The 24,830-nt window shown below is 40.2% G+C and overlaps 1 protein-coding gene across 1 annotated transcript; it reads left to right on the top strand.

Annotated features, from left to right (window-relative positions):
• The first annotated feature begins 209 nt into the window (after window positions 1-209).
• cmpk2 (cytidine monophosphate (UMP-CMP) kinase 2, mitochondrial) lies at window positions 210-15,624 on the top strand. Its single transcript, XM_061968331.2, has 5 exons — window positions 210-864; window positions 5,865-5,997; window positions 6,275-6,476; window positions 6,572-6,805; window positions 11,273-15,624. Exons 1-5 carry the CDS (start codon window positions 283-285, stop codon window positions 11,391-11,393), a joined length of 1,272 nt encoding a protein of 423 aa, XP_061824315.2. The 5' UTR covers window positions 210-282; the 3' UTR covers window positions 11,394-15,624.
• Window positions 15,625-24,830: the final 9,206 nt, after the last annotated feature.

Raw genomic sequence — 24,830 nt, 5'->3', positions numbered from 1 at the left:
ACAACCTTTGACGGTTTGAAATAGGTTATACCTCTTTTTTTTTAGCCATTACGGTACTCATTGACAAAGGTTAATTGTGTAACTTCTTACATTTTTAAATTAAATTACTATTGCGTATTGCAGGTGTGCCTAAAATATAACGACGTTCAAATGTTGTAAACAAGACTGGTGATTGCAATCAGGGCATTTACGTAACTTACTAGGTTGCGTTTTCCAAGGCAGTGTTTACTTTCGTTTTCCTTACCCATAGAGCAGCCCGGGAACAGAAACCCAGCCGGGCAGATGTCACGACGCAGCATGGCTTTGGTACCTCTGTGGTCCTCCCGTGTTTTCTCCGTGGATGTGGACGGAGGACCGGTCTACTTTCGACTCCAAAACGAACACCCCGGAAAAGGAGGCAAGGTAGTGAAGCGTTTGTTTGAAACTAGCATGCTAAAGGACGACGGGTGTTACTCTATCCTCGTTTCCAGCGGGGACAAACTCCACAACGCCAAGTTTTACTGGGAACTGAAAGAGAAACTTTTAGGAGGACTTAGTCAAGGGTGTCGTTTATCTCCAATGTGCGCGTTCCTGCCCGGCGTCAAGGACTCGCTCATAAGGGGCTATTTCGTGAAGGACGCCTCCATTTCGACGGAGAGACTTTTACGACAGTTTGTGCTACGTGACGACCCTGCGTTGGTGTGCTCCTACACGCCGGGGGAGGACACGGAAAATGACCCACTGTGGACTCAGCATCTGTGGACGCACGCACAGAATCACTACATTGTGCCCTCAGAACCTCCTGATTGCCACCCTGCCACCCTCAACATGGTCAACTCTGATGTTTTCTACAGTTTCCAGGAGGCCCGTGACGTTTTAAAGAAGGTAACTTGATGTGACGTCACATAAACACACGCGTGACACTTCATTAGGTACACCTGTAAAAGCCAGCATGGTTACCTGTAATAATGCTGTCATCAAACCCTGTTTTTACAGGTCTTTATTATAGCAACATTTATTCAGTTCAGTTTAAGTTTATTTCGAACATGCATACGATACAATGGAATGCGTCTCACATTTCCAGTTGTTTCATTACAGCACGTCCAAAAAGGAGTAGGAAGAAGCAGAGCTTAATCCTACCCCTTTTCATTCCAAAGCAATTTTATCCTAGTTCCTTGTTCTCCGTAACAGAACAGTGAACAATAAATAATAAATAAATAATATACCATAGTAAGCATACCAATATTAAATACAAATAATTTTTGTCTCAATAAAAAAACAAAAAAGGAAATAAAAAGGTTAAATATGTTGATCATAATTCTTGTTCTGTGTACTTTGTGAACACTTGTAGTTTGAACAGTCTCTTAAACTGAATCATATTGGTGCTTTGTTTGATTTCTTTGGTTCATCCGTTTCATAATTTCATTCCACATACGAATATGTTAAAGGTTTTAAGTGTTGTACGAGCATACACATGTTTTAAATTACATTTTCCTCTAAAGTTATATTTCTCCTCTTTTGTTGAGAAGAATCGTTGTGCATTCTTGGGTAGCAGGTTATAGTTTGCTTTGTACATCATTTTTAGCTGTTTGCAAATGCACCAAATCGTTGAATTTCAATAATTGTGATTTAATAAATAAAGTGTTTGTATGTTCTCTATATCCAACATTATGTATTATTCTAATTGATCTTTTTTGTAACACCGTTAATAAACAAAGCACACATTTGTAGTTCTTTCCCCATATTTCTACACAATAACTCAGATATGGTAACACTAGCGAGCAGTAGAGAATATGAAGTGATTTTTTGTCTAGAACATGTTTTGCTTTATTCATTGTTGATGTGTTTGTTGCTACTTTATGTTGTATATTTTTTACATGAGCTTTCCAATTTATTTTATCATCTATTATTACACCCAAAAATGTGTTTTCTTTTACCCTTTCAATATTTATTCCGTATATCTGTATTTGTGTTTGACTTTCTCTTCTACTGTTACCAAATAGCATTACTTTAGTCTGACTGAGATTCAAAGATAGTCTGTTTTTGTCAAACCATCTTTTTAATTTGTTCATTTCTTCTGTTATTATTTGTATTATCTTCTGTGTGTTCTCCCCTGAACAAAATGCCGTTGTATCATCTGTAAATAATACTAACTTTAAGACAATTATTACCACAATGATAACTGACTAATGATAATTGGTATTTGAATTACCACAAAGTAGGAATTATTATTGATACATTTGTAAAGCTAAAAAAACTGTTTATAATTTTACATATCGGTTTAAATATGCCAGAATATTTTTTATTAAATGATGCAATTACTAATTGTTCATTCGATTGTGAAGGCAACTGTCTAGGTAACCGTGATTATTATATGGCAGCTTACGTGGGCAGTGCTGTGAAATCAATATATGCAGGTTTTGGAGAATGCCGCCATCATGTGGTCATATGTGGTGTTACACTTCTATGGTTAACTATTGTAAACCCACACATCCCAAGAACCTGTGTGAAGTTGTTGCAAATATTTTTGGTGTAACTATTATAGTTTTTAAATTATTACCGAATTATGATTAATAACCAGCTCCATAAAACGTTAGTAACATAAAAACAATAATAGTAAGACCAAAAAAAACCCCAACAACAACAGCAAAAACGATTGGGACTGGTTTGGGGAGGTTTTGACAAGGTAGCAGGGGTCAACTTCACACAGGTATCCCAATATGAATATTTGTTTAGTTTTTTGTTTTTCAATTTGCATGATTTTTTTTTTGTGAGCACAGCAACAATACCATTTTGATCAGAATAAACTCCTAAAAATGATAGCAGTCACTGAGAAACATCTTGAAAATTCTTGTGATGGTAAGTAAAAGTGTAAAACCCAATAGTATGTATTAGAATTGTATTCCATTGTGTCATTTTCTTTTATTTTTTCAGTTACGACTGCTAATTGCATACAGGCATCCCTCCTTTATCACTGTTAATTGGTTCCGGGCCTTACCATGGTAAAGGAATTACCACAAAGTAGGAATTATTATTGATACATTTTTTAAAGCGACAAAACCTGTTAACAACCTTCTAAATACGTTTTTTAAACATTATTAGAGACCTCTAGACATGAAATAACATCCATCATAGTCCCCTTTACACTCATTTAATCCAATATATTAATAGAAAATTAGACACACAGTACACTGCACTGACTTTATGAGTCAGGGTCTCATCTTGTGGCCAATACTATTGTAGTATTGATCATTTCAGTTCATTTAGCCATTTGTATGCTTTAAAATGCTTAATTTAGGCCAAAAATATGCGATCTTCGAACTTCAAAGTGCGATGTTAGATTTTTTTTACTTTTGTAAAATAATAGATTTTTCTGATGTGGATACTACAATAATATTCATCGAGAGCTTGTAGGGGGAATTATTGAATTAGTATTGGAAAGTATTGCAATTTGCCCTGTGATGAGGCGGCGACTTGTCCAGGGTGTACCACGCCTTCCGCCCGAATGCAGCTGCGATAGGCTCCTGCACCCCTGCGACCCTGAACCGGGACAAGCGGTAGAAAATGGATGGATAGATGGAGAATTGCAATTCAATGTTAACAAAAGTAGGGAAAATAGTGTATGTAAGTTTATGTGTACAGTAGTGGGTAGTGATGGGTTTAAAATGATACTGTGTCTCTCAAAGCCTTGATGTGTTTGTCCCTTCAATAAATGAACCATGTGATTGATACAGCTGCTCTGTCATTTGACTGGGAAGCACCAAACTGTTTATCAGGAAGCACTTCTTTTTGCTCACAGGTGACATTTTGTACTAAACTAAGTCGAAGTGCTGTGTTTTACAGTTTTCTTCACCATCATCGATGGAACTAAGAAAAAAAAAAGATATATATAAATGGATGGAAATATGATATTAAAATGAAGAATAAATAATAATAAAACAAATAAATGGAACTAAAAAAAAGGAAACAATCGGAAGTGTGGGATAAGGTAAATGTTCCTTTATTCTTGTTTACTAATTGGCTCAGTGACCAGAGTTGAACATTGCACATTCCTTTCTGCGCAACTATTGGTTTAAAAAAACAAAAACAATTTGATATGCTCAATGTTGTGGCTTTTTTAATCCAACAGATGGCATATGACCATTATGAAACACCAACACAGCATCAATGCCGTGCCAATACAGCTAGTGAGTGTTTCATACACTCACTGAGGCATTATTAACCCATCACTTTTATTGGGTTGTAATTTTATATATATATATATATATATATATATATATATATATATATATATATATATATATATATTAATAAGTGTTGTTAGGCAAATAAATATAATTATATTTGGCAGCACAGTGGAACAGGGGTTAGTGCATGTGCCTCACAATACAACAATACAAAGGTCCTGGGTTCGATCCTGGGCTCGGGGTCTTTCTGTGTGGAGTTTGCATGTTCTCCCCGTGACTGTGTGGGTTCCCTCCGGGTACTCCGTCTTCCTCCCACCTCCAAAGACATGCACCTGGGGATAGGTTGATTGACAACACTAAATTGGCCCTAGTGTGTGAATGTGAGTGTGAATGTTGTCTGTCTATCTGTGTTGGCCCTGCGATGAGGTGGCGACTTGTCCAGGGTGTACCCCGCCTACTGCCTGAATGCAGCTTAGAATAGGCTCTGTCATGTCTGTGTGATCATGTTTTGTTTTAATCATGTTCGGTTTTGTTTTTGGACTTTTTGTGCACTTTTGTTTTGTTTTGTCACCATAGCAACCATTAGTTTTCACCTGTCACGTCACGCACCTGTTTCACGTTTTGAGTCACGCACCTGCTTTCACTAATCATGTCTATAGTATTTAAGTTCATTGTTTTCAGTTTGTCGTTCTGGCGACATCCCACATTTATGCTCTGTACATTCCTGACACTTGTTTTCATGTCCATCCTTCATGCTGCTATTTTTGTCCAAGCCAAGTAAGTTTTTGTTTATTAATGCTATAGTCTTTTGGTTTCATAGTTTGTTCTCCGCCACTGTGCGCGCTTTTCGTTTTTTTTAATATATTAAATAAATCATGTACTTACATTCCCGTCTCGCCCGAGCCAACTTTCCGTTGCCTTCTAGCCTTCTAGAAAAACTAAACCCCAGGACCAAGTCATGACAGGCTCCAGCACCCCCCGCCACCCCGAAAGGGACAAGTGGTAGAAAATGGCTGGATGGATATGTAGAAGTCCTTGTCAAATAGCGGGACGGGCCCCCCTGGGAGGCGTGTTGCGATGCAATGGGCGGGGGGGAATGGATCAAGTCAGTCAAAACATGTTTATAGTTTGGTGAAGTGAATTATATTCATATAGCGCTTTTCTCTAGTGACTCAAAGCACTTTACATAGTGAAACCCATTATCTAAGTTACATTTAAACCGGTGTGGGTGGCACTGGGAGCAGGTGGGTAAAGTGTCTTGCCTGAGGACACAAAAGCAGTGCCTAGATGGCGGAAGCGGGGATCAAACCTGGAACCCTCTCGTTGCCGCTCTACCAACCAAGCCATGCTGCCCCACAAATAAGGATTTTTTATTTTTTTTAATTTCACTCCAATTGATGCATTTTAAATATTTTCTGTTGAAAAAAATAATTGTTAATAAAGTTATCCTTTGTTGCAAGTTGATCTATATTTATTCTTTTATTTTATATTTTCTTTAATGTTAATAAGGATACAATGTTATGCAGTGGTGTCCTTATAACACAATTTTATTTTTTAAATTAAAAATAATAATTTTAAAGACAAATGATACTATTTGTAGTCTCGGAGGACAGCGTAAGAGAAAATAATTGAGAAGCACTATGTTAACCTAAGCACTCTGCCATTATACATGATCAATGATTTTTGTGTGCCCTGCAGTGTGCTGACATCATTCCAGAAGCCACATCTGTACTGGAGCTTCTGCCCAGAGGCGGCGGGGGCTGTGGCAGCGTGGAGGCCAGAAGCGAACCAGACTTCCCCGTTATTGTCTTGGAAGGCCTTGATGCCACAGGTTAATTTCATTAGGCCACAAACAAAGATATGGCCGCCATGATGTATAGATGTTATGTGAAAGCAATGGCCGCTCGCTGTCTGCTAAGGCTATTATCTCCCAGCGAGCTCGGCCTAATGGAATATCGTGTATCATGACCTCAGAGGAGGAACGTCACCGAGAGAAAGGTTTATTGAATAGCTCACTCATGCCATAGTCTTTGGCAAACCTGTGGGACAATTTTTTTTTTTTTACCTCATCAACTTTAAAATGGTCATACTTATTTTTCTCATCGCAGGTAAAACCACATTGACCGAGTCTCTGCGGGACGCACTGGGAGCCACTCTTTTGCGATCCCCTCCTCAGTGCCTCTCCCCCTGGAGGGCCCGCTTTGATCAAGAGCCCCCCATCGTACGCAGGGCCTTCTACGCTGTGGGCAACTACATCACAGCACAGCAAATAGTCCACCACGCCTCCAAGAAACCCGTCATTGTTGACAGGTAAAAGCTATCAGAGTGAAGTTCTGTGACCTTTCCTTCACTTTTAAGACACAAGAGACACCCAGAGGAGATAATAGCGTTTTGACCTGTTTTAGGTTCTGGCACAGCACAGCCGCTTACGCCATCGCGACAGCAGTGAGCGGTTCAACATGTGACCTCCCAACAGAGGGCTCTGAGCTGTACCGCTGGCCCGGTGACCTGCTCCGACCCAGTCTGGTTGTCCTGCTCACGCTGGACCCTGAGGAGAGGAAGAGGAGGCTGAAGGGTAGAGGTCAAGAGAAGACAAAAGAGGAAAATGAGCTGGATCGAAACCAACACTTCAGGCTCAGGTAACAGTCAAATACAGTATCCACTTACTTTTGTACATAACTATAGGGATGGAAAACTTGGATGTATTTTAGAAAAGTCAGGGTACAGCTTGTATAGGGGTATAGATTTACTATCCACTAAGAAATAACTTCTCTGCTATCGGTATGGCTAAGGCGCAACACTTCCTATTTTTATATATATATTATATATTTATTTTTTATTTATATATTATAATTATATATTATATTATAGATTATATATATATAATATATTATATATATTATATTATTTATTATTATTATTGTCTATTGTGAGCGAACTGTGGTGCTGAATTTCCCCCAGGGATCAATAAAGTACTTTCTATTCTATTCTATTCCTGCTTCCTGCTAAATTGAAACTTGTGAATGGATACTCAGTTTGGAATGACACGTGAGTATCCAATCACAGTCTCGTTAACATCAGGCTACTTAGATAGGCTACTGTCAACAACTTGTGATCTGATTGGCTATCGCAACTGTCTATCAACTCTATGTGTTCTCAAATTCATCCGGTCCTGGTGAGTATCCAATCACAGGACGCGTAAATGTCACGTTCAACGTGAAGCCATCTAGAAGGCCTTACTGACAACAACTCGTGATCACCCGTATGTCCCCGATTGCTTACAGTCCACGGACGCCCGCATTGTTGATTCTGAAGGCCTCGGGTATATTTGGTACAGCATGGCAACATAAGTTACCTGAATTCTGATTGGATACAAACTAAAACTAAAAACAACAGCACTAGAAGGAACATAATATGACATGAAGAGAATATGAGTAAATGTAAAAAAAAAAGTAACAGCCCTCTAGGGACCTATGGTTAAGAAACACTGCACTAAACTATAATACAGTGCATCTGCAATGTACTCACAGCGCTTCACTTTTTCCACTGTTTGTTATATTACAGCCTTATTCAAAAATGGAATTAATTCATGTTTTTCCTCAAAATTATACACACAACACCCCATGATGACAATGTCATAATTTTTTATTTTAATTTTGCAAATGTATTAAAAATAAAAAATCACATGTACATATATATGCACAGCCTTTGCTCAATACTTTGTTGATGCACCTTTAGCAGCAATTACAGCCTCAAGTCTTTTTGAATAAGATGCCACAAGCTTGGGGGCAGTTTTGCCCATTCCTCTTTGCAGCACCTCTCAAGCTCCATCAGGTTGCACGGGAAGCGTGGGTCTTCGTCCAGAATGTCTCTGTACATTGCTGCATTTATCTTTCCCTCTATCTTGACTAGTCCCCCAGTTCTTACTGCTGAAAAACAGCCCCACAGCATGATGCTGCCACCACCATGTGTCACTGTAGGGATGGTATTGGCCTGGTGATGAGCGGTGCCTGGTTTACTCTCAACATGACGCCTGGCATTCACGCTAAAGAGTTCAATCTTTGTCTCATCAGACCAGATCATTTTGTTTCTTATGGTCTGAAAGTCTTTCAGGTGCATTTTGGCAAACTTTTACGAAGGAATGGCTTCCGTCTGGCCATTATACCATACAGGCCCGATTGGTGGTTTGCTGCAGAGAAGGTTCTCCTCTCTCCACCGAGGAATGCTGTAGCTCTGATCGAGTGACCATCGGGTTCTTGGTCACCTCCCTGACTAGACTAAGATGAACACAGCAATGTAAAGAGACATCCTGGATGAATAGTAACACTTCCCATCCAACTAGATGGAGTTTGAGAGGTGTTGCAAAGAGGAATGGACAAAAGGTGTGCCAAGCTTGCGGCATTGTATTAAAAAAAGACTCGAGGCTGTAATTGCTGCCAAAGGTGCAGCAACTAAGTATTGAGCAAAGGTATGTTTTAGTGCAAGGGTAGGGAACCTATGGCTCTCGAGCCACATGTGGCTCTTTTGATGACTGCATCTGGCTCTCAGATAAATGTTAGCTGACATTGCTTAACACAATAAGTAATACATAATTCCGCTGGTAATCACAGTGTTAAAAATAACGTTAATGTTTCTATTTATTTATTTATTTATTTTTTCAGTGTACATGAATGAAGGTGTGTGTTGCTGAACCCGACTTGGACATTAGCTGGACTGGACCTGGTTTTAAAAAAAACAAACTTTAAACAAAGCTAATTTCATTTACAACCAGGTCTGGTGAAGATAAGGTTCTTTTTTTAATTTTTTTTATTTAATTTTTTTTTAGATAAGATAAATAAATATTTTCTTGGATAAAAAAGAAAGTAAAACAATATAAAAATAATTACATAAAAAAAAGAAAAGAAAAGTAATTAAATGAAAATGTTAGTGGACCAGCAGCACAAACAATCAAGTGTGCTTCAGAGACTGTGTCCCTTGCAGAAGTGTTGTCCATGTTGTGGGAACCAGAATATTGGTAGCAGAAAGAAACAACCCCTTTTGTGTGAGTGGGTGTGTATGAGTGTGAATGGGGGAGGGAGGTTTATTTTTGGGTTGATGCACTAGTTGAAAGTGTATCGTGTGTTTTTTTCTATGTTGATTTAATAAAAAAAAAAATTTTTTTTAATTTTTTTTTTTAAATAAAACATTCTCATGCATTTTAATCCATCCATCCGTTTTCTACCGCACCTTTTCAAGAAGTCGCATTAATGGTATTTATTTATCATTGTTTAGCTTCAGAATAACAATGCTATTAAAAAGAATACAAGACTTATTATACTCTAAAAAGGTTGGTCTTACTTAAAAAATGCACACATTTAGTTGTATTCAGTGTTACATTTTTTTATATGGCTCTCACGGAAATACATTTTAAAATATTTGGCATTCATGGCTCTCTCAGCCAAAAAGGTTCCCGACCCCTGTTTTTGTGTTTTAGTTTTAATACATTTGCAATTTAAACCTTTTCACATTGTCATTATGGGGTATTGTCTGTAGAATTTTAAAGGACAAAAATGCAATTATCTCATTTTGGAATAAGGCTGTAACATAACAACATGTAGAAAATGGGAATGGCTATGAATATTTTCCGGATGCATCATAAATCCATCCATCCATCCATCCATCTTCTTCCGCTTATCCGAGGTCGGGTCGCGGGGGCAGCAGCTTAAGCAGGGAAGCCCAGACTTCCCTCTCCCCAGCCACTTCGTCCAGCTCTTCCTGTGGGACCCCGAGGCGTTCCCAGGCCAGCCGGGAGACATAGTCTTCCCAACGTGTCCTGGGTCTTCCCCGCTGCCTCCTACCGGTCGGACGTGCCCTAAACACCTCCCTAGGGAGGCGTTCGGGTGGCATCCTGACCAGATGCCCGAACCACCTCATCTGGCTCCTCTCGATGTGGAGGAGCAGCGGCTTTACTTTGAGCTCCCCCCGGATGGCAGAGGTTCTCACCCTATTTCTAAGGGAGAGCCCCGCCACCCGGCGGAGGAAACTCATTGTACCCGTGATCTTGTCCTTTCGGTCATAACCCAAAGCTCATGACCATAGGTGAGGATGGGAACATAGATCGACCGGTAAATTGAGAGCTTTGCCTTCCGGCTCAGCTCCTTCTTCACCACAACGGATCGATACAGCGTCCGCATTACTGAAGACGCCGCACCGATCCGCCAGTCGATCTCACGATCCACTCTTCCCTCACTCGTGAACAAGACTCCGAGGTACTTGAACTCCTCCACTTGGGGCAAGATCTCCTCATAAATGATGTAGCAAAGTGTAAATATTGTGTAAATAAATCGATATAGTAAGTCATTGAGTAAAATGTATGGTGACGATTTATGTTGCCTTAAAAGACCAGATTTGTTGTCAGGAATGCCAAGTTGTCAACCAGGATTTTTTTTAGTTCTAGACTCGACTCTGACCTTGTAAGCTCTACGTGGGATACCTCTTATTTCCCAGCAGTCTCTAACGCATCATCCTTTTTTTTATAACATTATGAGTGATGAAATATACGATAAAGTTCTCAGAGCGGACCTGGCTGTGTTCAGACGGAGTACAACGCCAGGTCAGCTCAGTGTGTGTCTTATCCATCAACCGCTCAACAATCAATTACTTTCCTGTGTGAGGGGAGGCGGCGGCTGATGAGGAAGAGCAGGCGATTAGTTGCCGAAGCCATTAAAGCGAGTCCAAACTCTACAGTCACGGCCGGGGAGAGCGGGCCGCTGCGCAGGCAGGTCGATGGCGACTTTCATTCATCTTTCCTCCCGACATAATGGCCTTTCCACATGGGACAGCCAGATGTTGGGCCAGCACAATTAGAAAATGGAGGCGAAGATTGTGCCGACTTGGTCAATCACTATCACGAGGACTCATTTGTCTCCGGAAATGGCTGTGCTGTGGGCCATCTGTGCGGTTTCTTTTCTCATATATTTCAAGGATGCCCAGCGATTCATCACCGTCTTCTTCGTTCACCGTCAACGCCGAACTCACTCGGAGTTATTCCAACGCTGATTATTAATGTAAAGTGCTTTTTGCTCGGGATACATTGTTGACATATGCGCTTGTGTGTGTGTTTGCAGAGTGGAGGAGGCTTACAGGAGGATCAGCGGTCCAACGTGCATCAGCGTGGACGCCAGCTCCTCTGCAGAGCAAGTGTTTCAACAAGTGCTGCTTTTAATTAAGGCCAAATGCCACTTGTAAACAGCTCTCTTGTCTGTGATAGGCCTCTGAGCATTAAGTGAATGCACTTTCTTTTGTGACCACTGGGTGCCAGTAGAGTTATGTGAATAAGAAGCGCTTGGAAAGGAGTGAAAGCAAGAGGGGATGCCACCACCAAAGGGGGGTTAGAGGAGTCACAGTCCAATCAGGGATACATATTCATGCACACAATTCCTCAGAAGAAAAGTGCATTTAACTGCTGTTATGAGTCACAACTAATTTAGCTCAGCACTGATTATTTAATATCAGTGTGCAAGAGCAGAGGAAATCCACAGCAGAATTATTATTAAACAATGGAGACATATTTGTTAACTAAGAATATCTCAAATAAAAGCAAACATCGTAGCACTATAGCAGGGGTGTCAAACATACGGAACAGGTTTTACCTGGCACGCGGGATGAGTTTTCTCAGTATAAAAATGAGCAGACATTTTTGAATGAAAGAAACTGCAGTTCTAAATGTGTCCACTAGATCAGTGTTTTTCAACCTTTTTGGAGCCAAGGCACATTTTTGTTCATTGAAAAAATGCGGAGGCACACCACCAGCAGAAAACATTAAAAATGTAAACTCGGTAGTTGATATTGACAGTAAAAAGTAATTGTTGCAATTGTTGGATATTAATTCAAACCATAACCAACCATGCATCACTGTAGGTCTTGTCTCAAAGTGTCACGACCTGTCACATCACGCCGTGACTTATTTGGAGTTTTTTGGTGTTCTCCTGTGTGTAGTGTCTTGCGCTCCTATTTTGGTGACTTTTCCTATTTTGTTGGTATTTACCTGTAGCAGTTTCATGTCTTCCTTTGAGCGCTATTCCCCGCACCTGCTTAGTTTTAGCAGTCAAAACTATTTCAGTTGTGCGGACGCTATCCTTCTTTGTGTGGAAATTGTTGATTGTCATGTCATGTACGGATGTACTTTGTGGACGCTGTCTGCTCCACACGCTGTAAGTCTTTGCTGTCGTCCAGCATTCTGTTTTTGTTTACTTTGTAGCCAGTTCAGTTTTAGTTTCGTTGTCCATAGCCATCCCTAAGCTTCAATGCCTTTTTTAGGGGCACTCGCCTTTTGTTTATTTTTGGTTTAAGCCATACTTGCCAACCTTGAGACCTCCGATTTCGGGAGGTGGGGGGCGTATATAAAATAAATACTTGAATTTCAGTGTTCATTTATTTACACATATACACACCTATAACACTCATCGTTGAGTTAAGGGTTGAATTGTCCATCCTTGTTCTATTCTTTGTCACTGTTTTTCGAACCATGCTGAACACCCTCTCTGATGATGCATTGCTGTGTGGCACGCACAAAAGTGCTTTCATCAAATGCACTAGATGGCAGTATTGTCCTGTTTAAGAGTGTCACAACATTGCTGTTTACGGCAGACGAACTGCTTTACGGTAGACAAAAACGTGACTGCTGTTGTTGTGTGTTGTTACCACGCTGGGAGGACGTTAATGAAACTGCCTAACAATAAACCCACATAAGAAACCAAGAACTCGCCCTCGATCATTCTACAGTTATAACGTGATTGGGCAGGTATGCTGTTTATATTGTTAGCGGACTCACTCAGAATTTCGGGAGATTTTCGGGAGAAAATTTGTCCCGGGAGGTTTTCGGGAGAGGCGCTGAATTTCGGGAGTCTCCCGGAAAACCCGGGAGGGTTGGCAAGTATGGTTTAAGCATTAGATACGACGTTTACAAAGCAATTAGCTACCTGCTGCCACCTACTGATATGGAAGAGTATTACACGGTTGCTCTGCCGAGCTCTAGACAGCACCGACACTCAACAACAGCACTTTATTTGCAGATTATTATTACTGGTTTGCATAAAATATTTTTAACCCAAATAGGTGAAAATACATAAGCTCCCACGGCACACCAGTGTGCCGCGGCACAGTGGTTGAAAAACACTGCACTAGATGTCGCATTAGCAATTATTTGTATCTTTGCAGATGATGCTAAATATGTAAAAAAAATATAAACCACATGATGTTAGTGCACCAGTCGAGGAAAATTAGCAAACTACATGAATATCATCCTGTAATTTGATTTAAACTTTTATTAGTAGATTGTACAGTACAGTACATATTCTGTACAATTGACCACTAAATGGTAACACCCAAATACGTTTTTCAACTTGTTTAAGTCGGGGTCCACGTAAATCAATTCATGGTAGTGAGTACCAATGAGTTGACTGATGAACATTATCACATAATTTATTCAGAAAGTGTAAATAACAGCAATTAAAGATAGAATACTATTAACCGCAACATGTAAGGGTAAAAAAAACAAAAAAAACAACATTATGATTTGTATGTTTTCAGAATGTGCTTGTTCTATTTCTAAACAAATAAAACAATCTGAAGTTGTCTTTATTTTTAAGTTATCGTGCTGTGATTTTACCAGTTCGGCCCACTTGGGAGTAGATTTTTCTCCATGTGGCCCCCGATCTAAAATGAGTTTGACACCCCTGCACTATAGCATATCAAATATGTGTGCTATGAATACAGTGCATATAAAAAGTGAACACCTATTTCAAATGCCAGCGTTTCCCGAAGTTATAAAGTCTAAACCACAACTACAACTCATTTTTATTTCATTTTTTATATGTTATTACTCAAATCTTTTAAGGTAAAAGTCAAAAACCATGAGACATTTTAGTGCTTCGAATCTGTGAACATATGTTCTATTAGGTTTAGGTCTAGTCTCTGGCTGGGACATTTTCAAAACTGTTCAGGCTTTTATTTTTCGTCGGGTGCAGTCTTTGTATTGTTAATTAGGATGTAAGCTACTATGTTTGTGTTTAGTCTTGCTTATGTAAGTGCGAATGAGCCCTCATGCGAATTAAGTGTGTTGCATTCCACTAAAAGCGAATCTTTCCTCGATTTACTGCTGTTGTTCTAAATTCCATTTGCCAGTTACACAAGTGGCTCTTATGAAAGTGGACGTGAGCTTCATTTGAGCGCAACAAGCTAAAAAGGTACACTAAAAATAAATATAGCTATTTTTTGGAAAAAGCATGCGATAGTAGTAAACATTTACCTCCCAGCAGTACAGACACCTGAAACTACAACCCATTAAAATTCATATGTTTTAAACACTTTCCAAAAGTGGAGCACACATAACTTTTACTGGAAAAATATGTCTCAAAATATAACCAAAAAAAAAATAAATCTGGCTCATAAATAGAATCCAGTACTTTTTAGGCACCGACGGAATCCCGCCGGTCCTTCCTGGCACCGACTCACGTAAAATTAACCAGTGCCATGTTTCGGTACATGAAATGCTTGTGACATTTTGTCCTATTTAGAATTTGGCACTTGAAGATCACTCCAGCAGCACTGAGAGTGGCCTCAGCCAAACTACCTCTAGATAATGTTACAATCTTTGATGCCAACATGGAAAATGATTAAAAAAACACTCCAATGTAAGTAAAGTAAGGCTCCACTTTTCCAAAAAATGTGCTAGCTTGATGCTAAAATACACTGGTTTGGCTATTGACATGCTACCGATTAGCATTAGCAATTTTAGATGGCAATTTCAACACCTCCAAATATGCTGATGAAAACTACAACTGGTGCGTAATAAGTACAATACTTACAGTATTAACTCTTACCCTCTGACGTTTTGAACTTGCAACTATAATTGCAACTTAATGTCATTCTTGTAAATGATAATATGATTATAATATAATAGGATATAACAACTGGACAGCAGTTATCATAATCAGCTCATTTTATGATGTTGCAATAAAAATACTTCATTATTAAAACAATATCTATTAAGACACAAAACGGTACCAAAAATTTGTACCACTGAGTACCGGTGTCGACTCCCAGGTATCAGGAATTGGTACCATATTGGTTCAAACATGAACGGTACACATGCCTACACATTAACCATCATTGTGTGTGTAAATCTTGTAACATCTAAGCTCAGTGAGCATTTTAAGAAGTGTTTCTCTTTTTCTTTGGTTTTTTCAGGGGTAAGGTCATCACAGAAGGGTACCAACAGTGTCAAAGGGGCAAAGTGTGACGATAACCATAGAACTGCAAATGGAAATGACAACAATGTAGGTCAGGTTTTGGCGTGCAATGTGATCAATACAAGGCTTTCTTGAATCCAGAATGACCTATGCCAGGGGTCCCCAAACTTTTTGACTAGGGGGCCACATTGGGTTAAGCAAAATTTGGCCAGTGGCCCGGCTGTGTGTGTGTGTGTATATATATATATATATATATATATATATATATATATATATATATATATATATATATATATATATATGTGTATATATATATATATATATATATATATATACATATATATACATATATATATATATATACTTATATATATATATATATATATATATATATATATACATATATATATATATATATATATATATATATACACCGTCTTTTTTGGAGTATAGGTAGCACCGGAGTATAAGTCGCACCTGCCGAAAATGCATAATAAAGAAGGGAAAAAACATATATAAGTCGCACTGGAGTATAAGGCGCATTTTTTGGGGAAATGTATTTGATAAAAGCCAACACCAAGAATAGACATTTGAAAGGCAATTTAAAATAAATAAAGAATAGTAAACAACAGGCTGAATAAGTGTACGTTATATGACGCATAAATAACCAACTGAGAACGTGCCTGGTATGTTAACGTAACATATTATGGTAAGAGTCATTCAAATAACTATAACATATAGAACATGCTATACGTTTACCAAACAATCTGTCACTCCTAATCGCTAAATCCCATGAAATCTTATACGTCTAGTCTCTTACGTGAATGAGCTAAATAATATTATTTGATATTTTACGCTAATGTGTTAATCATTTCACACATAAGTCGCCCCTGAGTATAAGTCGCACCCCTGGCCAAACTATGAAAAAAACTGCGACTTATAGTCCGAAAAATACGGTATATATATATATTCCTCACGCACTAATTGACTAAAAGAGTGCGCACTTTCCGCACGCTGGCCCGATTCTGCGGCGCGAGCGCGATGATGTCACGTTATCGATGGGAAAATGCATTTTTAGACAATATGATTTGCCTGAGCGGCTAGGAGACCCAGAGAGTAACAAGCGGTAGAATAAAGATTAGAAAGGACAAATTAAAAAAACAACTTGAGACAACCCGCGGGCCAGATTTTGGACGGTGGTGGGCCGTATTCGGCCCGCGGGCCGTAGTTTGGGGACTACTGATCTAAACGTTACCGCTGCCGGGTATTTTTTTCTATACTTATATTGTAATATTTTCAGAATGTGTTTGTTCTATTTTTGGCCAAAGTAAGACAAAGAAAACAATCTGAAGTTGTCTTTATTTTTTAGTTTCAATGGCATGATTTTAATAGTCCGGCCTGCGTGTGCGCAGATTTTCCTTCATGTGGCCCCTGAGCTAAAATGAGTTGGACACCCCTGATGTACAATATTACAGTATATGTAACAGCTGCAGCAAAAAAAGAAAAAAGGGCAGCATAAAATAGAAAGTAGATCCAGCAGAAAATAGACATTATAAAGAAAGAGAGGTAGCTAAGATAGAAGCGGTCGGACACATACAAAAAAAATAGAGACTTCCTGCGGGCCGTAGTTTGGGGACCCCTGACCTATGCAAACATAAGTAGGTAACAGTATTTCTATGCAAACACCTTCACCTTATGCTTAGAAATGTGCATTTTTCATTCCAATTTACAGTGGCAAACTTTCTTCACATGTTTATGTCAATTAAAAATGTTTACATTTAATGTAAAATATTGCTTCAACATTTAATAAATGTCTTATCATGTCAACATGGGACATTTGCAACAGCTTCATGAGACATGACTATGGACTGGACTCTTACTATTATGTTGGATCCACTATGGACTGGACTCTCACAATATTATGTCAGACCCACTCGACATCCATTGCATTCGGTCTCCCCTAGAGGGGGGGTTACCCACATATGCGGTCCTCTCCAAGGTTTCTCATAGTCATTCACATCGACCTCCCACTGGGGTGAGTTTTTCCTTGCCCTTGTGTGGGCTCTGTACCGAGGATGTCGTTGTGGCTTGTGCAGCCCTTTGAGACACTTGTGATTTAGGGCTATATAAATAAACATTGATTGATTGATTGACATTGCATTGGCACTCCCTTCCAGAACAGGTGTACCTATTATTGTGACCAGTGAGACTCTGTGGGTGCAGGTGGTCACTGGCCACACGTGCACAACATGAACGTACACCCACTACACCGTGCCCATTTATCGCGGGCCATGCTGTATTTATACAGGGAGGAAGTGTATATTTGGCCTATGTGATGGGAAGATTAATTGGGGGTTTTAGTAATTATGAGCTTGGCAAAGCCGGGGGCTGCACAAGACAGAGTGACCCATCTCTTTCACTGTGATGCATCAGCAGCACGCCAACCACCGCAGAACCTATTCATATGGCAATTAATGGAGCGCTGTATATCAATGTCATTCCAGCGCTTCCCCCCCCCCCACCTAAAGCGCAAGGATTCCAATTATGCTGCTGTGGATGCAAAACTTACCATCACGCGCAATCAGTACACTAAGGTGTTTAGCGGGGTATGCGTGGGGTACTGTAAGTATTACAGTGCGGTTTATTGAATTCATTAGTCACAAGCCGCCTGGCAACGCATTGGATGTGCAGCGTGAGACGAAATGAATGTAGTTTTTGATAGCTGCTAACACAGTAGCCTCTTTCCCGAGAGAGGTTAACTTGATGAAGTAGGAGAGCAAAGCAATTAGGCTTCATACCATACATCATGCCTGAATGTAAAGCTCGTATACGTGTTCCCATGTATACTAGATATAGCTCTGCTTAGTTATCCTTGGCAACAAGAAGTGCATACTGTAGTAAGATCTCTTTCTCTCTTTACCACTGATAGTCACACACACACTAGGTGTGGTGAAATTATCCTCTGCATTTGACCCATCCCCTTGTTCCACCCCCTGGGTGGGGAGGGGAGCAGTGAGCAGCAGCGGTGGCCGCGCCCGGGAATCATTTTGGTGATGTGACCCCCAATTCCAACCCTTGATGCTGAGTGCCAAGCAGGGAGGTAATGGGCCCCATTTTTATAGTCTTTGGTATGACTCGGCCGGGGTTTGAACTCACGACCTACCGATCTCAGGAGGGGGGGGAGACGAAAAGTATGTCTTGGAAGGAGGAAGGGAAGGGGTTTAATAGCGCATGAAGTGTTCCGGGGGAGAAGAAGGAACACAACAAAAAAGCGGCGTTTGGTCATTTTAATGTGAAAAAAATTATATCGATATTACGATATTTTCTTAATTCATATCTTGTTTAAAAACATATCGATATATCTTACAAACTCGATATATCGCCCAGCTCTAGTTGGGAGATGACCAAATTTCAATGGTCATATCAACGTCACAACTTGACATTGAATAGGTTATATTTGTGTTACGAAATGACCAGCATGTTATGGTCAAATCAATGTCAGAACCCAATATTGATTAAACATTGTCAAAAAGCATGTTGTTTCAACGTTATTAAGTTAAAGTTAAAGTACCAATGTTTTTCACACACACACTAGGTGTGGCAAAATTATTCTCTTCATTTGACCCATCACCCTTGATCACCCCCTAGGAGGTGAGGGCAGCAGTGAGCAGCAGCAGTGCCCGCGCCCGGGAATCATTTTTGGTGATTTAACCCCCAATTCCAACCCTTTATGCTGAGTGCCAAACAGGGAGGTAATGGGTCCCATTTTTATAGTCTTTGGTATAACTCGGCCGGGGTTTGAACTCATGCCATTACTACCCCAGCAGGCACAAGACATTGATAAAACGTTGATTATGCATACGAGTTTTTTAAAACTGACTTTGAAACAACGTTGCAAAATAGTAATAGTAAATTGAGTCAACATTGATGTCCAACGTTGGATCCAGGTTGTTGGTTGGGAGTAGGGCTGGGCGATATGGTTGAAAAAGTATATCTCGATATATTTTTGCTTAAACCCGATATTCGATATATTTTTCGGTGAAAATATGCATATAAAGATATACATTTTTGAGCGATATTCACTGAAATTTAACTGAATGACACTTTTATTAACCCAGTTAGTCAAGATGGGTATTTACAGCACAGAAAAGAAACTGTTTAAGTAACACAAAATTAAATAACATAAATAAAATAGAAAAATATTATGTCTACTGTGGAGGTTGCCCTCCCGTGGATCCTCCAGATCACCAAGCATGGACATGACAGCCCGGATCAGGGTTACAACACTGTTTTATTTTTCAATAAAGTGTCTTTTCAGCAATGGTCTTTCCGTGTCTGTCTGTCTGTCTGTCTGTCTGTCTCTCTCTCTCTCTCTCTCTCTCTCTCTCTCTCTCTCTCTCTCTCGCTCCAGCTCCACCACCTCTCTCCTCCCCTGCCTGTCGCTGATCTCGAAGCCGGTCCTGGCACACCCCGCTTCGCTGCAGGTCCGCAGGCCACACCCCCCTCCACATCTACAGAAAATAAATAACATAGCTGTGCTAATAATACAACATGTATCAAACTCAGATAAAAAAATACATTTGCAGGCAGGCACTTTTTAATTCCCAGTCAACGATGTTATGGACTGTCACACACGTACGGTTCTGTGGTCCTACTAGAAGTGGTCAGCGCAAAGTAAGTGACGTTACTTAATTGTGCGGCTAGTTGGGAGATGACCAAATTTCAATGGTCAAATCAACATCACAACCTGACATTGCATAGGCTATATTTGTGTTACGAAATGACCAACATTTTCTGGTCAAATCAATGTCAGAACCCAACATTGATTAAACGTTGTCAAAAAGAATGTTGTTTCAACGTTATGTTTGCGTTGCTCAATGTCAGGACCTAATTCAACAAGTTCTCAACGTTGTTTTAATGTCTTGTGCCTGCTGGGACCCTACTACAACTCCACAATTACTTTTAATAGAACGTCGTCATCACAAATTACGCATATAATTAAATGATTATTTATATATTTGTAAATACGGCGGTTTCCTCTTTTGTAAGTTTTGTCAGAGGGCCACACACACAAACACATACACACATACATGTGTCAAAGCCATTTGCTTTTAATCCGTGAGCTTTATTGCACTGGTTGACTTCGATGTTGTTCTAATTTCTAAATTATATTTCCCATAAGAAATCATGTTAAGGGATTTTTTTTTCAGGCTCAAACTGATACGGGCAATGTACAATTTAAATAACTGGAATACAGGGCTGTAGATTTAACCACTGTAAAATAAAACTACCCTAGTTTTCAGTCCATGCCGATGAGCACGTCTATTTAGGTCTATTGTCATACAAAAGGCACAACAAAGGGGTCATATAATTATTTTTGTTCTACATTTAAAACACATCCTTGTGGTCTACATAACACATCATAGTGGTTATTTGGTCAAAATGTTGCATAGATTATGTTTTACAGACCATCTTCAAACCGCTTTTTTTAACCTTCTCTTCAGGATGCGGTCTTATTTTTGTGGCTCCACTTCGACAGCGTCTCCTCCCTATCATTTTTGTTGTACCGGCAGTTTTTAGCGCTTCCATAGCGAGTCTACTGACAGATATGTTAGAACTTGTATGCTACTTTATACTAAAATTGGCAACAGAGGAGGATGAATGCCCCACAACAAGAGGATAGAGGAAAAGAAGGAGCTTATTGACTATGATGCAAATTTTCCAAACTTATGCAGATCCCAAATACACATCAGCAGGTACCAGAGAGTAGGAAAAGCTAGTTTTGCATAATATTGCCAAACAAAACACCAAATAATATATCTCCGAATAGGTGCCTTTTTGGGGTCCTTATACATACACCCTAATAATACCCGTATGTTGAAGCACAGTATGTCTGACTATGGTAGCTGTAAAGCTCTGTTCAAAAATAGTTAGAAAAATACTGTAATATGAAGCAGAACTACTCAACCATTAAAGGAAAGGGTACGGAAGCAAACATGAACCGACAAAGGAAAATGGAAGGTTTTTATAACATACAAGTCTAGAGACTCTAAAATATAAATACTTAAAACTTTAAAAAGTTCACCAACTTAAAGCAAATGAACCAAAACGTCAACGTGAAATTATTTAGTCTGTTTAGCTGATTGGAGAGCTAGCTTCCGCAGCTAGTGGGTCCATGATAAATAAACATTTACAAAATATTTCTGCGAAAATAACTCATTTCACAACGTATATATCTGCAGCTTATAGCCCGGTGCGGCTAATATACGGAAAGCATGTTTTCTTCTAGAATTAAGACTTAGAGGGTGTGGCTTGTATGCCAGTGCGCTCTGCAGTGCGGAAATACGGTAACTCAATATTGTATCGCATTTTTTGTCCTGCAAATCTAAAGTGATTGATCTGTGTAAAATAGATTAAAATAAAGCAAAACAACTCTTTGAAGACAGTTGATGTAGTGAAAATGTGACGAGAAGGAACATGAACATGTAATGTTTTTGATAACAGTTGAACATTCTTTACTGTCATGGAAGGCTTCAGAGAAGTTACATCTGTAAAATACAACTACCGTATTTCCCGGACTATAAGGCGCACTTAAAGTCCTTTCTTTTCCTCAAAACTCAACAGTGCGCCTTATAACCCGGTGCGCCTAATGTAAGTAATAAGTTTGGTTGAGCTCACCCACCTCAAAGCTATTTTATTTGGTACATGGTGTAATGATAAGTGTGACCAGTAGATGGCAGTCAAACATAAGAGATACGTGTAGCCTGCGTTATGATGGCAATATGACTTAAGTAAACAACACCAACATTTTATATGCTTCCACCCATCCATCTTCTTCCGCCTATCCGAGGTCGGGTCGCGGGGGCAGCAGCTTAAGCAGCGAAACCCAGACTTCCCTCTCCCCAGCCACTTCGTCCAGCTCCTCCCTGGGGATCCCGAGGCGTTCCCAGGCCAGACGGAAGAGATAGTCTTCCCAGCGTGTCCTGGGTCTTCCCCGTGGCCTCCTACCGGTCGGACGTGCCCGAAACACCTTCCTAGGGAGGCGTTCGGGTGGCATCCTGACCAGATGCCCGAACCACCTCATCTGCCTCCTCTCGATGTGGAGGAGCAGCGGCTTTACTTTGAGCTACCCCCGGATGACAGAGCTTCTCACCCTATCTCTAAGGGAGAGCCCCGCCACCCGGCGGAGGAAACTCATTTCGGCCGCTTGTACCCGTGATCTTGTCCTTTCGGTCATGGCCCAAAGCTCATGACCATAGGTGAGGATGGGAACGTAGATCGACCGGTAAATCGAGAGCTTTGCCTTCCGGCTCAGCTCCTTCTTCACCACAACGGATCGATACAGCGTCCGCATTAATGAAGACGCCGCACCGATCCGCCTGTCGATCTCACGATCCACTCTTCCCTCACTCGTGAACAAGACTCCGATGTACTTGAACTCCTCCACTTGGGGCAAGATCTCTTCCCCAACCCGGAGATGGCACTCCACCCTTTTCCGGGAGAGAACCATGGACTCAGACTTGGAGGTGCTGATTCCCATCCCAGTCGCTTCACACTCGGCTGCGAGCCGATCCAGTGAGAGCTGAAGATCTTGGCCAGAGGAAGCCATCAGGACCACATCATCTGCAAATAGCAGAGACCTAATCCTGCAGCCACCAAACCAGATCCCCTCAACGCCTTGACTGTGTCTAGAAATTATGTCCATAAAAGTTATCAACAGGGTCGGTGACAAAGGGCAGCCTTGGCGGAGTCCAACTCTCACTGGAAACGGGTCCGACTTACTGCCGGCAATGAGGACCAAGCTCTGACACTGATTATACAGGGAGCAAACCGCCACAATAAGACAGTCCGTTACCCCATACTCTCTGAGCACTCCCCACAGGACTTCCCGGGGTACACGGTCGAATGCCTTCTCCAAGTCCACAAAGCACATGTAGACTGGTTGGGCAAACTCCCATGCACCCTCAAGGACCCTGCTGAGAGTATAGAGCTGGTCCACAGTTACACGAAAAAGGACAAAAACCACACTGTTCCTCCTGAATCCGAGGTTCGACTATCCGGCGTAACATTTTATATGTTCAATTGAAAATATAGAACATTACACATGGCGCTAAAAAATCTATCAAAATGTTTTAGAACGACTTTGTTAAGCTATGAAGCCGCACCGCTTGATGGATTGTCAGCACATTAAACATACGAGTATTAGTATGGTGTGTGTATAAGGTAAGACATTATCTGGCATTTTGTTTCGCAATATTATGCAAAAGCAATTTTTCTTACCTTCTGGTACCTGCTGATCTGTATTTGGGATTTTTTTTTTTTTTTTTTTTTTTTTCATAAAGAAATACAATCATGTTGTCATGTCTGTGTTGATCATGTTTTTGTTTGGCCATGTGCTGTTTGGTTTTAGACTCTTTTTAGTTCCTGCTTTTTCACTCCCTTGTCTTGTTTCCATGGTTACCCAATAGTTTCACCTGTTCCACGTTTGGACTCATTGTGCACTCTTGTTTGCCACCATAGCAACCCATTAGTTTTCACCTGCCCTCACGACTCACGCACCTGTCTTTAATCATGTCACTATTATTTAAACCGATTGTTGCCAGGAAGTCTCCCTGGCGACATCATACCCCTGACACACTCTTTATCGTCACTCTGCATAATGCCATGTTCACAGTCCCATGCCAAGTAAGTTTTTGTTTCATTGTTCACAGTTTCTGCCTTTGTGCTATAGTCTTTTTGGTTTCATAGTTTGTTCTCCGCCACTGTGCGCGCTTTTCCTTTGTACTTTTTTGATAGTAATAAATCATGTACTTACATTCCCGTCTCGCCCGAGCCAACTTTCCGTTGCCTTCCGGAAAAACCAAACCTAAGGACCAAGTCATGACACATGTGTGCTTACGGACTGTATCCCTGCAGACTGTATTGATATATATTGATATATCATGTATATATTGTGTTTTTTATGTTGATTTAATTAAAAAAATTAAAAAAAATTATTTTTTATTTTTTATTTTTTATTTGTATTTTTTTCTTGTGCGGCCCGGTACCGGTCCTTGGACCGGTACCGGGCCGCAGCCCAGTGCTTGGGGACCACTGATGTAGACCACAAGGAAGTGCTTTACATTTAGAAAACAATAATAATAATATGACTCCTTTAATGCGTCCTATAATCCGGTGCGCCTAATATATGAAAAAAGATCAAAAATAGACCATTCATCGGCAGTGCGCCTTATAATCCGATGCGCCCTATGGTCCGGAAAATACGGTAGTTAAAACTAAAATGAAGTAAAACGACTCACCCTTTGTCTAATATTTAGGAAAACTGAATAAGAGGAAGGAAATAAACTGTACAGACAATGTTGTATCACAAATAGGCGTTCTTAACTGTCATACAAGTCTAATGACAACACTAGACAGACGTAATGAAAAGGGA

This window comes from Nerophis lumbriciformis, linkage group LG08 (assembly GCF_033978685.3).
Source record: "Nerophis lumbriciformis linkage group LG08, RoL_Nlum_v2.1, whole genome shotgun sequence".
Lineage (NCBI taxonomy): Eukaryota > Metazoa > Chordata > Actinopteri > Syngnathiformes > Syngnathidae > Nerophis > Nerophis lumbriciformis.
The sequence above is the reverse complement of the archived record's forward strand: the minus strand, read 5'-3'. Positions and strand labels throughout refer to the sequence as shown.

Excerpts from the sequence above, each read along its gene's own strand:
- cmpk2 (XM_061968331.2), top strand. The coding sequence starts at position 283 with ATGTCACGACGCAGCATGGCTTTGGTACCTCTGTGGTCCTCCCGTGTT. Across the intron at positions 865-5,864 it reads CCCGTGACGTTTTAAAGAAG|TGTGCTGACATCATTCCAGA; the intron begins GTAACTTGATGT and ends TGTGCCCTGCAG. Across the intron at positions 6,477-6,571 it reads AAACCCGTCATTGTTGACAG|GTTCTGGCACAGCACAGCCG; the intron begins GTAAAAGCTATC and ends GACCTGTTTTAG.